Genomic DNA, 13039 nt, shown 5'->3' on the forward strand with positions numbered 1-13039 from the left:
CAAAGCTGTCCATTCCATGGCTGCGCTCCTAAGATTAGTAATCACGATGATTTGAGGTCACAGAGAATGTGCTGAGAAAGTTTATTTGTTAAGTACAACTACATTCAAACTGGTCTTATTTTTTTAATTTAGAAAGAGCAGTTATTTAGAAGCAATCGTTCTGAAGAGTTTGATTCTGAAAAAATAAAACAGCAAAAAAACCGCTATAGCGTTCTTAGCACAGATTTTGCAAGCTTGTGATAGAATAAACACAGGAAACTGGATTGTTCTTCAAAAAATCATCACTCTGCAATTGAAATGCACAAAGTTGGTGCTATTATAATTCCATTTTCTGGTGCACATCATCAGTGGAGTGGGTGTGCCTGACTTTTAGCTACAGTGGATTAAGAATGTTGGTATTGTCAATGACTGTCTCCTAGCCACTGGGTGGCACATTTTTGCATTTCCTTTAGATCAAGATGTTCACGAAGGTGCTTCCCAAGCAGTTGTCTGCTTGTGGTTGCAGTCTCTCTAGCCTGCTTAACTGACTTGCAGCTGAAGATAGGAGCCCTGTTAGTATCACAAAATCCTTCAGGCAGGCCTGAAGTGAACCTCTGCCAGCACTGCCCACATCTTGCTGCTGTCCATTTTGGCCTAATGCCACAGACCATAATGTGTCTTACAGAGATTTTCCAAGGCTACAAGGACATCTAGGAAAAAGGCACTCGAGTGAGCAACAAGCTCTATTCATTCAGCTTCTGCCTCAGCAAATCAGGAAATAGGCTTAACAGGAATTATTTTCTTATTTTATGAAAAGACATAGGAACTTTCTTTCCCTTCACCACCCACTGTTTTCTTGCATGTCGCGCTGGCTCCTAACACAGCGATATCCTTGCCCAAGGCAGGACCCTCCAGGTTCACTGCGCATTGAGATGTTTGCTGGTATCCAGAGGCCGAGGATGTGGTACAGCTGGTGCTGTGATAGTTCACTTGGCTGCAGTGTGGTCCTGCTCAGACCCTCAGGACAGGGCATGTGCTTGGAAATTTGGCAGGGCACAATTATTCCCAGGGTTATTTGGGAATTTGCTGACAGTTTTTATAACAAGAAAGTGCCAGATCATCAAAACTGTTCCTGGAATGAATCATCTAAACATTTTTTAAAGAAATCCAACAGTCAGGAAAGCAGCTTTAAGATTCCATGCAGCATGTTTGAAACTTTGCCTATTTAAAAAAAAAAAAATAGCTTAGCTTCATACTGTGTGAGACAAAATCCATCTGGCATTCCTCAGCTGACCTAACCTGATTCTCCGTTTCTCCCGTAGTTACCAGTTGTAGACTGATAGAGGACCGAGGGCAGGATCAAGCCAGCAGCCACCAAAACACAGAAAACCTCTTCTCTGCTGAGCTCTTTTCCTGAGGGCAGCATTGCTCCAGTTACCACAAAGGAGCTATGTCTTAGCTTCTACTCCCCTAGCCTGGCTGCAGGCAGAAGGCTGGAATCAAAGCAGATAAATGAAACTACTTTTATAAGTGCTGCAGATTTAGAAAAGACCTAACACAGCTTCTGTTTGTTTTCATTAAGGGCAAGATTTTACGAAGGCTCTGACTTGGTGGCAGACTCTGGTGTAACTATAGACACCACAATGCGTGGAGGACGGCTTGGAGTTTTCTGCTTTTCTCAGGAAAACATTATCTGGTCCAACCTGAAATATCGCTGTAATGGTAATGTTGTTGGTTTTTTTGTTTGTTTGTTTTTTTTGTAATCTCTAGCAAATTACCAGAAAGAACATTAATCCAGCTTTTGAATTAAGCTATCTTGCATCTTTTCCTTTGATTTTCATTTACAAGTTTTTTACGGCTGTTAAATGCCTCCCCTGACACCAGAAAGGCACTGCAGCCCAACCAGATGAGAACTAACACCCCACAACTGCTCTTCCCAGAGCAGTTGCTGTGCTGCAGAGATTGTACTCACTAAGTAGTGTTGCTGTCATCAGTGAATTAGAAATGTTATTTAAAAGCAGTCAACCATGAGAGTTGTGCGTGCACGACATACTGAGGTCATCATGTATGCACGGTGCCTCAAGCTTTGAAAACAAGGTGAAGCCAATCTGGAGATCTGCTGGGATCGTTTGTGTATTGCTGGTTGCCCCTGTTGTGCAGACAGGATCCTGTCTGCAAGAGGACAGGATCCTAAGGTGCCTGTAAGGGTGGAGTCCTCAGACCATGGGTGCATGCTGGCTCTCCACATAGGGTAAAATCCTCAGCTCTGACCTGATCTCCCACCATACAGTATAAATCCTGTCTTGTTCACTCAGAAGCTGGTTGTGTTGGGCCATTTCAGCCCATCAGCAGTTGATCTAGCTCCAGGTGGAGATACCAGGGGCTGACCCTTGTCTCAGCATCACTCCCTGACTGACCAAGGCAGCTATAGTAAAATAATTTACCAGCCAACCTGGCACAGTTTCTTCACTTTCCATGGATCTAGGAAGCCAAACCTGAGTCTCTGATGGACACAGGTGCTGTACAGAAAAGCCCCCAGTGCTGCACCTTGGCTCCTGAGCACTTGAGCACAGGCTGGTATTTGTGAGTGACAGTTAAGCAGATGCAAACAATTAAAGATTACTTGGTAATGTCTGAAACTGTGTGTGGTTTCCCAGAAAGCATGCCTCAGAGCTCTTACTGAAGATACACTTGCAGATACTTTTCCTGTCAGTGAGCAGGCAGCGGCTTTGCTGCAGATACTGCAGTGGTTTAGTGAAGTCCACTAAGGAATTCTGTGGAGTTTCCAGCATCCCTTTCATACTTCAGTTGAGGTCTCACATTTGTGAAGAAATCTTAACAATAATTCTCGGTGCTCAAAAAAGAAGTTATCAAACCAACAGATGAAAAAAGCAGAATACTTGCCACTTTTTGTCCCCATATATCATTTGTTTATGAAGTTATTTCATTTACTGAGTTCAGAGATACCTGCCCAGCATCAGGGTGGAAAGAATCAGACCACAGTTGTAATCAGGTAGTTCAGCTTCACTGCTGAACTCTGCTCAGTTGCTGCTTCAGCTCTCCTGTTTGCTTTGTGGCTGCCTGGGTGACACATTCTGGCACCTGGCAAAAAGACCCTGCAAACTCAGCATCAACCACTACAGCTACTCTTACAACACTGACCCATCTCCAGCTTCCTTTGCCAGCTTTAAATTTGTTTTTGCTGCTGGTCCTGGCATTGAGGATTAATGTTTCCTCTTATGGCTTTTCATGCCACCATGGGCATTTCCCAGTTGAGCTGGGAAATCAAGGAATTGGTACTGTGCACATATCTGGGTTACAAAGCAAGACACCAATTTTTTTTCCACCTTTCTGCTCAGCTTTTTACTATCACAAATGTAACAGCAGAAGCCACTAAAATTTTTGGTGGGAAAAAAAAACCAAACAAACCAAAACATCTGAAGGATGGTAGCAGTCCAGTTGAACTGACACTGCAGCATGCACTATCCTGTGAGCTCCTCTGCGTTTCAGTGGCATACACTAAAACTGCAAGCAGTCCCAGTTCATTCTTAACAGGTAAACAAAAGATCAGGCTTTACCTAAATAGATGCAACCAAGTAGTGTAAGTTCTTCCTTTAGTCATAAGGAGACTGATCTTTCCTGTATTTTTCCTGCTTTCAGACACCATCCCAGAGGACTTTCAAGAATTTCAAGCTCAGCAATTTGGCGTTGGGGATATTTAAGGAGTAAAAGCAAACTAGTATTGCTTTATTGTTTGCAATAACAATGTATTTTAAATCCTTATATGATTGTTGTAAGAGTTCACACTTCAGCTTGTTCTTATTGATGTGATTGTCAGACTTTTTTGTATAAAAGTGAAAATAAAAAGGAGACAAAAACATTCTGAGGCTTCACTTGTTTTCAGATTTGCCTGAAGACCTAGGCAGTGGCGTGTAATGTAATGATGCTTAAGCCATTCTCAGGAACTGTTTGATTCTGTTGCCATTTTGGATTCAGTAGTAAACAGAATCACGAAGAAAGGGCAATTTTGTCTTTCTAACTTTATCTCTGGCATGTGTCAAAAACAAGAGTTTGTGTCCCGCCTGAAACAGAAGAGGTGGGTGCTGCCACGATCTCGTGCTTCTCACTATCTTCTCCACTCCTACTTACACTCAGGTCAGAAGCTTTTCTCTCACCTTGGAGAGATTAAATTTTCTGCAGCCCGTTACTTTTAGCAAAACTCCTCCAAGAACTGTCAGACCTTCCTATGCTCCTGCTTCCAGAAAATTATCAATACACTTATAGCCTATAAAAACAAAAAAGCTGCCTGCAGGGAGTTGTAGTCAGATCTCATCACAGTTCATGACTTACACATGATTTAAAGAAAAAGAGGTGAAACAGCCATAGAAAATAATCCTGCCTCACATACCTCAAGCCAGGCTTAGATTTGCTGACCCTGCTCAGAGCTAAGCTCTCTCAACCAGTACTATAGTGATTATTTAAGTTAAAAAAACACCTATACAACCATTGAATTAAGTGTTAACAACCATTAGGAAGGGGATGGGAAACAGAAACCAAAAAAGTGTCCCAGTGCACTCTGTAACTTACTAAGTTTGGATACCGTGTGTGTTTCTGCTGCATCCTTTTTCAGTATGAAGGCAGTACAAGCTCCAAGGGCAGCTGCAGAAAAAGACATTGCAGACTACAGAGCTGTTACTTTTCATAAGGATGTGAACAGTGCCCATGCCGCAGCCAAGCTCTCCGTGCTGGTCCACAGACTCAGGCAGGTGAGGGCGAGGCAGGATCTGGCTCTGGGGCTTCCGGAGGTACCTGAACAAAGCCACAGCTGGCAGCTTCCAGCCACCTAGGGCATCTCACTCAGCTGTGGGCCACAGTGCTGGCAGACCTGGCAATGTGATGCCAGAGCTCACACTTATGCTGTGCTGACACCTCATAACCCACAAATTCAGAATCTGTGAAGTTACCTGTTGTGGACAAAGATGTGCTGCAAGGTCATACTCAGGGCCTGGGAAACCCTGCCACCCATCTATCAGACCTGGTGCGTGAGCACTTCACCGCCACTGTTTTCCAGCCTGTTGTGCAGTGCAGAGCTCCATGTGTGGCCATTGTCCAACAGAGACACTGTGATCCCACATCTCTAAAGTCAAGCGTGTCCATCTCCCTCACACCCCTGTGCAAGTTGAGCAGCAGCTGCAAATGCTCAGCAGTGCTGGGGCTGCTGCCTCTCACTCCACCAATTCTTAATCAAGGGCTACGGACACCATGAACGGCCTTCAAATACTGCTACTCCCTAAGGGCCATCTCCTGAGGGGAATCACCTGAAGACAGCAGCATCCTGCCAGGCCCCAATGCATGCAGCTGGGTGGAGGTGGCTGGCTTTTGGCTCAGGCCAGCAGAGCCACAGCCCATTCCATGCCTTGCTCGCTGCACACAGCCTATGGCCTGGCACCAGAGCTGCACAGGGATCACACCACAGAGGCCTCCTCCTGGCCTCAGCCCCCACAGCTCTGCTTACCTGTGTGACCAGATCCACGCAATAGCGCATGTGGAGAAGCCATGTCCTATTCCCTAAGCGTGACTGTGCAGCCCTGCACCTGAGTTTATTATTTTTTGCCGTAATGCTGCTCAGGCTATAATCACTAATTTAAGCAGGTAACTCTAGGAGTAGTCATAATGGCTGCATTCTTGGATTTTGGGGATTCAGGTAACAGCGCCATAGCCAAGGGCTATCTTGCACCGCAACCCAAGATCTTGCTCAACTGCTACCACTGGAGCATGCTCATTCAAGGGAGGGCTGGCACACAAATGCAGCTGAATCAGCCATCTTACCCCACAAATAACAAGCAGCCTGTAGCCCCTGGAGCTCACCTACTTGGCAGTGGGCTGCAGGCATGATCTCCACTTGAGTAGAGACACCTCTAGAGGTTACATCTGTGCAGAAACAGATCTCTGATACTTGATGTCAAGACATCTTGCCGATACAGATCCTCAGAAAGTGACTGATACTAGTTTGTTAAGCTGTCTGAGCTTTGTTAAGGTTGTATCTTTAACTGCACACATGCAATCCCTTAGACATAAATCACTGACCAAGCCTGGGACCAGGAATGGGTTTTGCTGCACATAGCTCCTTACCTCTGTGGTTCAAATTTGAAAAGCAAAAGCATACTCTGAGCCTCGTGACTCATCTGAATGAGGGTGGTTAATGCTATCCTCTATGCAGTAAATAATCAAGTGCACCTTGTTGTCTTGAATCTTGTTAAGTGCCTGTCTTACAATTAAGCTGTGTTAAACCACTATTTTACCTCAATATGTTGCTGTTTCTCTCTTCCAAGTGAAGTCCATAATGCCATCTGTGATAGCAACATCTTTTTTTTCTGTTAAACAACATCCAAATGTAGTGGGGGAAAAAAATCAACCAATTCTGCGGCTCAGCAGCTGATTATTTCCTATCTTAATATATGTGAATTTTCTCCTAAGTTGACTTTTCAACTTTCATATAGCACAAACAACTTCATTTGTAAGAAAAACTTTATTGGTCCATTAAACATTAAACCTGTAACAATACATTCACTCAGAATACAAAAGGAAGTGTCCATAAAAACCATTAGCATGCTTTAAAAAGACAAAGCTATTTTACAATGAAGTTCTTAGAATTCTGAAGCCTTTACCAATCCCTAAAAGTCAAAGTATTACAGTTACTACAGATCACAACACTCACAAAAATGTTAAATAAAACTAGCACTTCACCGGGCTATAGACTGATAAAACTAAATCACACAAACACATGAAAAGTTCCCTTGAGATATTAAGAAAAGGACTAATTGAAACCGCCTCACCATTAAGAAAAAGTGTTTATATTTTGCCTAGTTTGCATCCAGTTCTCAAATACATGTGGCATACATGTGACTAATCACCATTCATTTCTGGTAAATAAAAAGCACACAATGAACCATATGTTCCTTGTAAGTATTTTCTCAGCTTGTATATGACAAGTTGAAAATTGCTCTCTGAACATCAGTTTTCCCTGCTTTAAGACTGCGCGGATGTCCAACGACACCTAAGCACCTGGACAAATCTCAGAAAGAGGAAAAAATAAAGCTAAGGCATGCGTAACAGAACATTATTTTCTTGTAGCTTTCCAAAATTTTCCTTGGCTTCGGGCTGAGACTTCTTTGGCAAAAACACAGCCCGAGTGCTGCACCCACAGCTCTGCCTGGCGCAGCTGGAGCTGCTGGAGCCACGCGGGGCTCAGCTGCAGCCCCTCTGAACTGTGTGGCTGTGCTGCAGCGGTGGGAGCTACCGGAGGATGGCGAACGGGGGAAGTCAACGTGGTTTGCATTTGAAAAAAAGTCTGGCATTTTTAAGAAGAAGTATCACTGAACAGATGTGGAATAATTCTACACCAGGACTAGGAAAAACTAAACAGAAGAAATGGGTTTGTGGCCTACATGAACTTACAGAGTTTCTTCTGGCAATAGAAGGACGCCACAGCAGCTGCACCAGGCACGGTTCTGCGCGCCTGCATCCCTTCACAGCACCACACCTTCTGCCTCCAGACTGCTGGCAATGCAGCTGCAGCCATTCCCAGGATATGTGTCCTGCTAGCAGTACAAAGAACCAAAGCTTTCCAAGCACTCGACCCCTGGCAATTCCTTGTACAGTCATATGAAACACTGAGTTTAAATTACTGCTTACAAAACTGAAAACACAAAGTAAAGTTTCACTGCGCTGATGATGTGTTTTCCTCCCACAAGAACTTGCAGGACAACTCAAGAAAACAAAGATGCATTTTCCATATCGGAAAGCTGATCCATACACAAAGCTACAACCCTCGACTTTGCTTCAGCACTGCAGTGCTGCTCTTACAGGAAGGCAGGAATCAAGAAGACCTGTCAATTTCTAGGACCAGTGACATTGCCATGGCATGCAGCAGAATGGGAGTTAAGCAGATTTGCAGTGCTTTGAAAAAATGAACTCAAGGAGAAAAAAGCAAATAAAATGAGAGGATACAGCCTGCACGGAGAACATATTGCTTCTACAGCCCACAGAAAGACAACAAAATTTTAGCTGCAAATAATCTTGCTCATTTAGCCACGTATGTACAGTCTTACAATTTTTTTTGCATCACCAATGCATTTAAGAGAAAGGTGTAATAGTCCTAGCATAAACTCTTCATAGCATGCTTTAAAGCCCATCAGTGGATTATTTTGTTGCTAGTTTGTTCAAAGATCCCCATGACACTGCAGGCTGCTTGCTGAAGTTAAAGCAGCAGTATCTTGCATTCCTAGATTTCCCTTATGCATTGGTCAAAATTAGAGAACTGTTAGGAACCAGATGTTTTTTTTTCCCTCTCTCTTCAAGTGCAATGGTTCCTCGATCCATAGCCATGCTCTGGCCCAGAAATGGCTGCACAGGTGGCTGGTGAAACTGCTACAGGTGCATAGCTTATACTATCAAAGCGCTTCAAGACTTGAAAAAGGTGCTAAAACATAAAATAAATAAATAAATAGACATGCAATGTTTGTGATTCTGTGAGGGATAAGCCCTCTCTCTGGCCTACACGTGCATTATCAACACCAAATTACCCGTTTCAGACAAAAGTGGCCCAAACCCAGCTAGAACTTTATCAGAGTAGCAGGGTAAGTACAAGCTTTTTGAGCAGAAATGCTTAAAGTACGAAGCTAGAAGCATCAGAAATGCACAACTGATTTGTGAGCACAGTGAAGTTCCTTACTCAGCATCCAGCTGCAAGGGCAGCCTGCGCGCTTGGAGGAACGAGGTGGTAAACAGCAAACACATCCATCTGCTTTCCGTATGTTCTTCATAAGGTTTTTGTGGTCTCATTTGTTAGTCCAGTATCTGGATTCACAGACTTGCTCTCTGAGTTTATCCCACTGGTTTTATCCCCAAATAAAAAGCAGTCAACACTGTTTCAGTTCTTGGTTGCTTTCACAAGAAAAATGGCTCCGGTCAGAGGCAGCAGTGCAGCAATGAGGTTCCAAGTAGGCCTTCTTCTGATGGCAATTTTAACAAGTAGAAAAACAGCAATACGCTATTTCATTTTACTAGCAGAACTAACTTCAGCCCATGTGGACTGTTCTCCAAGAGTCCCCTAACAATGACACTAACTCAAACTCAGGTTTAACTAGAGGAAACGTAGCACAGCCTCCAGTCTTCCTATCTAAAAACAGCAGCTTCCTCACTTTACACAGCTCGAAAATAACAGGAACCAGAAATGCTGCAACGCTGCCTTATGCCTGGGAACAAATTCAAAGAACAGCCACGGCACAAGGCGAGTATCAGTGCAGGACAGACACTCAGCATCTGGCCAAGCACAGGTTATTTGGTCTCCCACATGCACCACAGGCATCAATGCGTCTCGTACGCAGCGGTGAAGGCAGCAGCACCGCTTTGCAGGCTCAGTTTAGGCTTTCCAGTTCCAGTGCCACTGCTCTCATGGCAGTAAGTCTGAAGGCACTTGTTAAAAAGATTCTAAAAGCCCATCTCTGTGAACTGCTAGCAACCAGTGATTCGAGCATTTGAATCTTAGACCCTAGCCAAGATTTTTACTAAGTAGTTACGTGTGGAAAGTTCACAGTACAGATCTCATAACAAATGCTAAGGCTGAAATCTTTGCCTGGCCAGCAAGAGGTTGTGCCTCACTGAGGCTTTGTGTATTGAGGTGCTAGCAATTATTAATTCCTTAGGAAGGCCTGGAGACCCACAATCAGATCTGGGGTCTCAGAATCATTTCCAGGGCCTTTTACCCACATGGCTTGCTCAGGTGCAGACAGAACAGCATAGTCCGGCACTGCCCTGTTCCACCCTCTGTATACCCACAAACATGTAAAGTCAATAGCTGGTGAAAGGGGAGGGTGAAGGAACAACTCAGCAAGGCTAATCTGTGTAAGAAGAATGAACTCAGGCCTCATTGCAGAGTTTCCTCTTACAACCCTGTTTCCCTAAATACAAGTTATAAAAAGTGCGCACGAGGAGGTGCATCAAGTCCTTATGTAGGCAAATACCCACATAAAATAAGCATTTTTATAAGCAAATAAGAACATCTGTTGGCCAAGATACGTATTAAAATCATCCAAATTTGTGACCAAGTTCCCTTTTATCAGATTCAGAGAACAGCTGCCATTCATTGACTTACAACCTGACATAATGCCTGCTTCTGTAGAGCTTCTTGCCCAGACTGTTCTGCTAGAATAACACTACTAATTTTAATAAAATAGGTTTGTTTTCTCATACTGACACAACATAACTGACACTAGAAAGCAACTCCTACACCATTAGAAAACATAGCGAACATTCACCACAGGAGGACTGTAGGGCTGGACTATCTCAGTTGCAGCTCACAGTTTAGGTTCTGGACCAAGACTGTTTGTCAGAACAGCTGCTACTAGTAGGGCGATACAACATTCATCACTGCACAGTCCATAAGCTCTTATCTTAAAGATGACGATTAAATGCTTCCTAATTGCAAACACAGTAACAAGGGCCTTTCTGCTGCAGAAGGATCTGCTTTGCTGGATTCCAAATGCAGCCAAGCATATGGGCCTCCTGCTAATAGGGTTCTTAACAAGACCAGTATCTCCCAGCAGAAGCAAGAATGACAAAAACTAGCCACCGGTTTTTAGAACTCTGGAGCTGTAAGAGATTCCTCCTTCCCATAGTCTTCACTCCAGAGGCATTTTGAGGCTCCTAGTCACTGCGGTAGGCAATGTCCAGGACATTCATGCCTGCAGATTTTCCTTGAGGTAAGAGCGTTAGAATTTGGGAAGATAACACCACTAGCAAATTGCAAGCAGGACAGGAGCTCTAGGATACCACAGCAAAAAGACAGCTGAAAACGGCAAACAAAACAAGAGCTGAACTGAGATGTATTACATTAGGATCACTCACCAGATGTGCCTTAGCTATCAGTTATGGCAGCAGAACAAATAAGGCATATCAATATTTTGGCCACCTCATTGGCCTCTGTGTTGTGCTTTTGTCTTGTAGAAAGCATTGGGTGAGCACTTAAGGCTCGATCATGTTTTCAAATAAAGAAAACAAAACAAAGCAAAGCACCCTACGCCAGCTAAACTGGTTCTTTGCACACGTCGCATTGTGTGTATATACATATATGTGTACTCATACACACAGAAAAAGAGGAAAAAAAGCCTTCGGGGTAACTTGCAGTTGTAAGTTCTTCCCCCTGGTAAGTAGATAATTTAAGTAGGTTCAGCCTTATTCAGAACTTCAAGCATTTGAGCTGTTGTCCAACCGCCAAGTCGTTTGCTAGAAGAAAAAAAAGATATATATACATGTATATATATATACACATATATATATATGTATATAGTAGGGCTTTATGTTGTCAAGTCAGTCATTTGTACTATGGCAGCTGTTGTCACACTGTGTTTTCTGCTTTTGTTTTCCTGACTCCTTATCTCACTACTGGAAACAGGAGCACTATAAAAGAAGTTCCATTCCCATTAACAGATCCGTTGGCTATCTCCCATTGCAACAACAAAACTAATGCCAACAGAGAAGTGTAAAGGTATAGCAGTTAGGAAGAATGCTTCCAAACAATACAGGCAGAAAAGGAGGATGATTATAGTCCTTTTTCTATCACTCTATTTTCAAATAAGTAACGGAAACAGAAGTGAAGACCCTTGGAGATCCTTAGACACAAACGGAGACAACAGGGTAGAAAAGTAACTGAGCACTCCACGTTTAAAGCTATCAGTAACTGAACAGTGCTCTTGTAATTAATATTTCCTCAGCAGAAAACATTTTGAATTAAGACTGTACCGTATCTTAAATCCTTGTACAGTACACAAAACTTGCAGTTACTAATCTTAATCTGGCAAAGCAAAATCAATCAAATTTAGAGCTGAAGAATCTCTGTGCGTAGAACTCCCCGCTGTTAATGACTGGATAAGTTCTGAATTGCATAGAATGTTCAGGTGCCTGTTAAAGTTACAGTGGATAAATACTCTATTTTCAATGGCAGATTGCTTTCTCAGTCTAGGTAATACAGTAATTTATAATATATTTAAACAATGTTTAGATGTTTTGGCAGTCAAACTTTTATATATTCTCTATTTCTACAGAAGTATTCAGGTATGTTTCTGGAAAAAGGGATTTGCGTACTACTTACAAGAATTATAGGCTGTACAAAACAGCAGTTCACATCATCATTGCAAAAGACATGGTTAATAATACAGTATAAAAAGGAATGTGTTCTGCTAGAAGATGTATCTTCTGTAAATGTTTGATATCTGCACCATTATTTTTTTTTATTTTCTTGCCAATAAGGTCAGAGAAAGATTGTCAGTTATTCTAAAAGCATTTCACTTATTTCTATTCTTGAAACAACCATGTTCTTTGCACTGTGCACATCAGTCTTAAAAAGTTTTGGAATAGAATCATCCCTTTGAGAAACACTTCCTTACAATTTCAAAATGGTTAAAAAAAAGTTTTCAATTATTTTAATCTAGCTAAAAAGTTACTATCTGGCATATCATGATAATGAGGCAATGGGTGTTTCCTCATTACAAAGTGACCACTGAACTTTATTTGTAACAGGAAAAAAAAAAAAAAAAAAAAGATAAAACACTCAGCTTTTTTGAGTGTTCACACGGAGAACTCTCTGGTTGGGCAACACAGCGGAGCAACGAGAGTCCATAAATAGAGAAAGACACAAAACCAACAGGAGACCATCTTAATCCAGAAGATGGACCAGGTTCCAGTGAAGAATTTCTCAATCTGGGCACTTTCATAGCTGTTAAAGAGAAGAAAAAAAAAAAAAAAAGCAATAAACTCACTGTTTGTGAAAACTGTAGTAGCCTCTGTTTCTCCAGGTGGGTCACACACTGCAACTAGGTTAACACAGCCACAGGGGAAAGCAGTTATTTGCAGAGCAGGAGCTCACTCAAAAATACCCCAGGAAAGACGTGAGCCCTCTCTTGCAGCCTCCTACTTTATGAGAGGAGATGCACTAGCAGCAGGCACTGCCACTCACATCTCTCCTCTCAGTGCACAGAGGCATTAGTTTCTTGGCTCTACA

The 13039-nt window shown here is 42.7% G+C and overlaps 2 protein-coding genes across 4 annotated transcripts in view; one reads left to right on the plus strand and one right to left on the minus strand.

Moving 5' to 3' along the window:
- Positions 1 to 3859, plus strand: part of THBS4 (thrombospondin 4) — a 39645-nt gene extending 35786 nt beyond the window's left edge. For all 3 annotated transcript variants that reach the window (XM_042825894.1, XM_042825895.1, XM_042825896.1), the window contains exons 21-22: positions 1562 to 1701; positions 3640 to 3859. In XM_042825894.1, the coding sequence (XP_042681828.1) occupies positions 1562 to 1701; positions 3640 to 3701 (202 nt within the window). In that variant the 3' untranslated portion in view covers positions 3702 to 3859. The remainder of the gene's footprint in view (positions 1 to 1561; positions 1702 to 3639) is intronic.
- Positions 3860 to 6489: 2630 nt separating this feature from the next.
- The window catches only part of SERINC5 (serine incorporator 5), a 43710-nt gene continuing 37160 nt past the window's right edge, over positions 6490 to 13039 (minus strand). Inside the window, exon 12 of the mRNA XM_042825899.1 lies at positions 6490 to 12754. Coding sequence (XP_042681833.1) covers positions 12607 to 12754 — 148 coding nt within the window. The 3' untranslated portion in view covers positions 6490 to 12606. The remainder of the gene's footprint in view (positions 12755 to 13039) is intronic.

The sequence above is a fragment of the Centrocercus urophasianus genome, unplaced genomic scaffold (assembly GCF_019232065.1).
Source record: "Centrocercus urophasianus isolate 14NV4802_14NV808 unplaced genomic scaffold, USGS_Curo_1.0 seq_25, whole genome shotgun sequence".
NCBI lineage: Eukaryota > Metazoa > Chordata > Aves > Galliformes > Phasianidae > Centrocercus > Centrocercus urophasianus.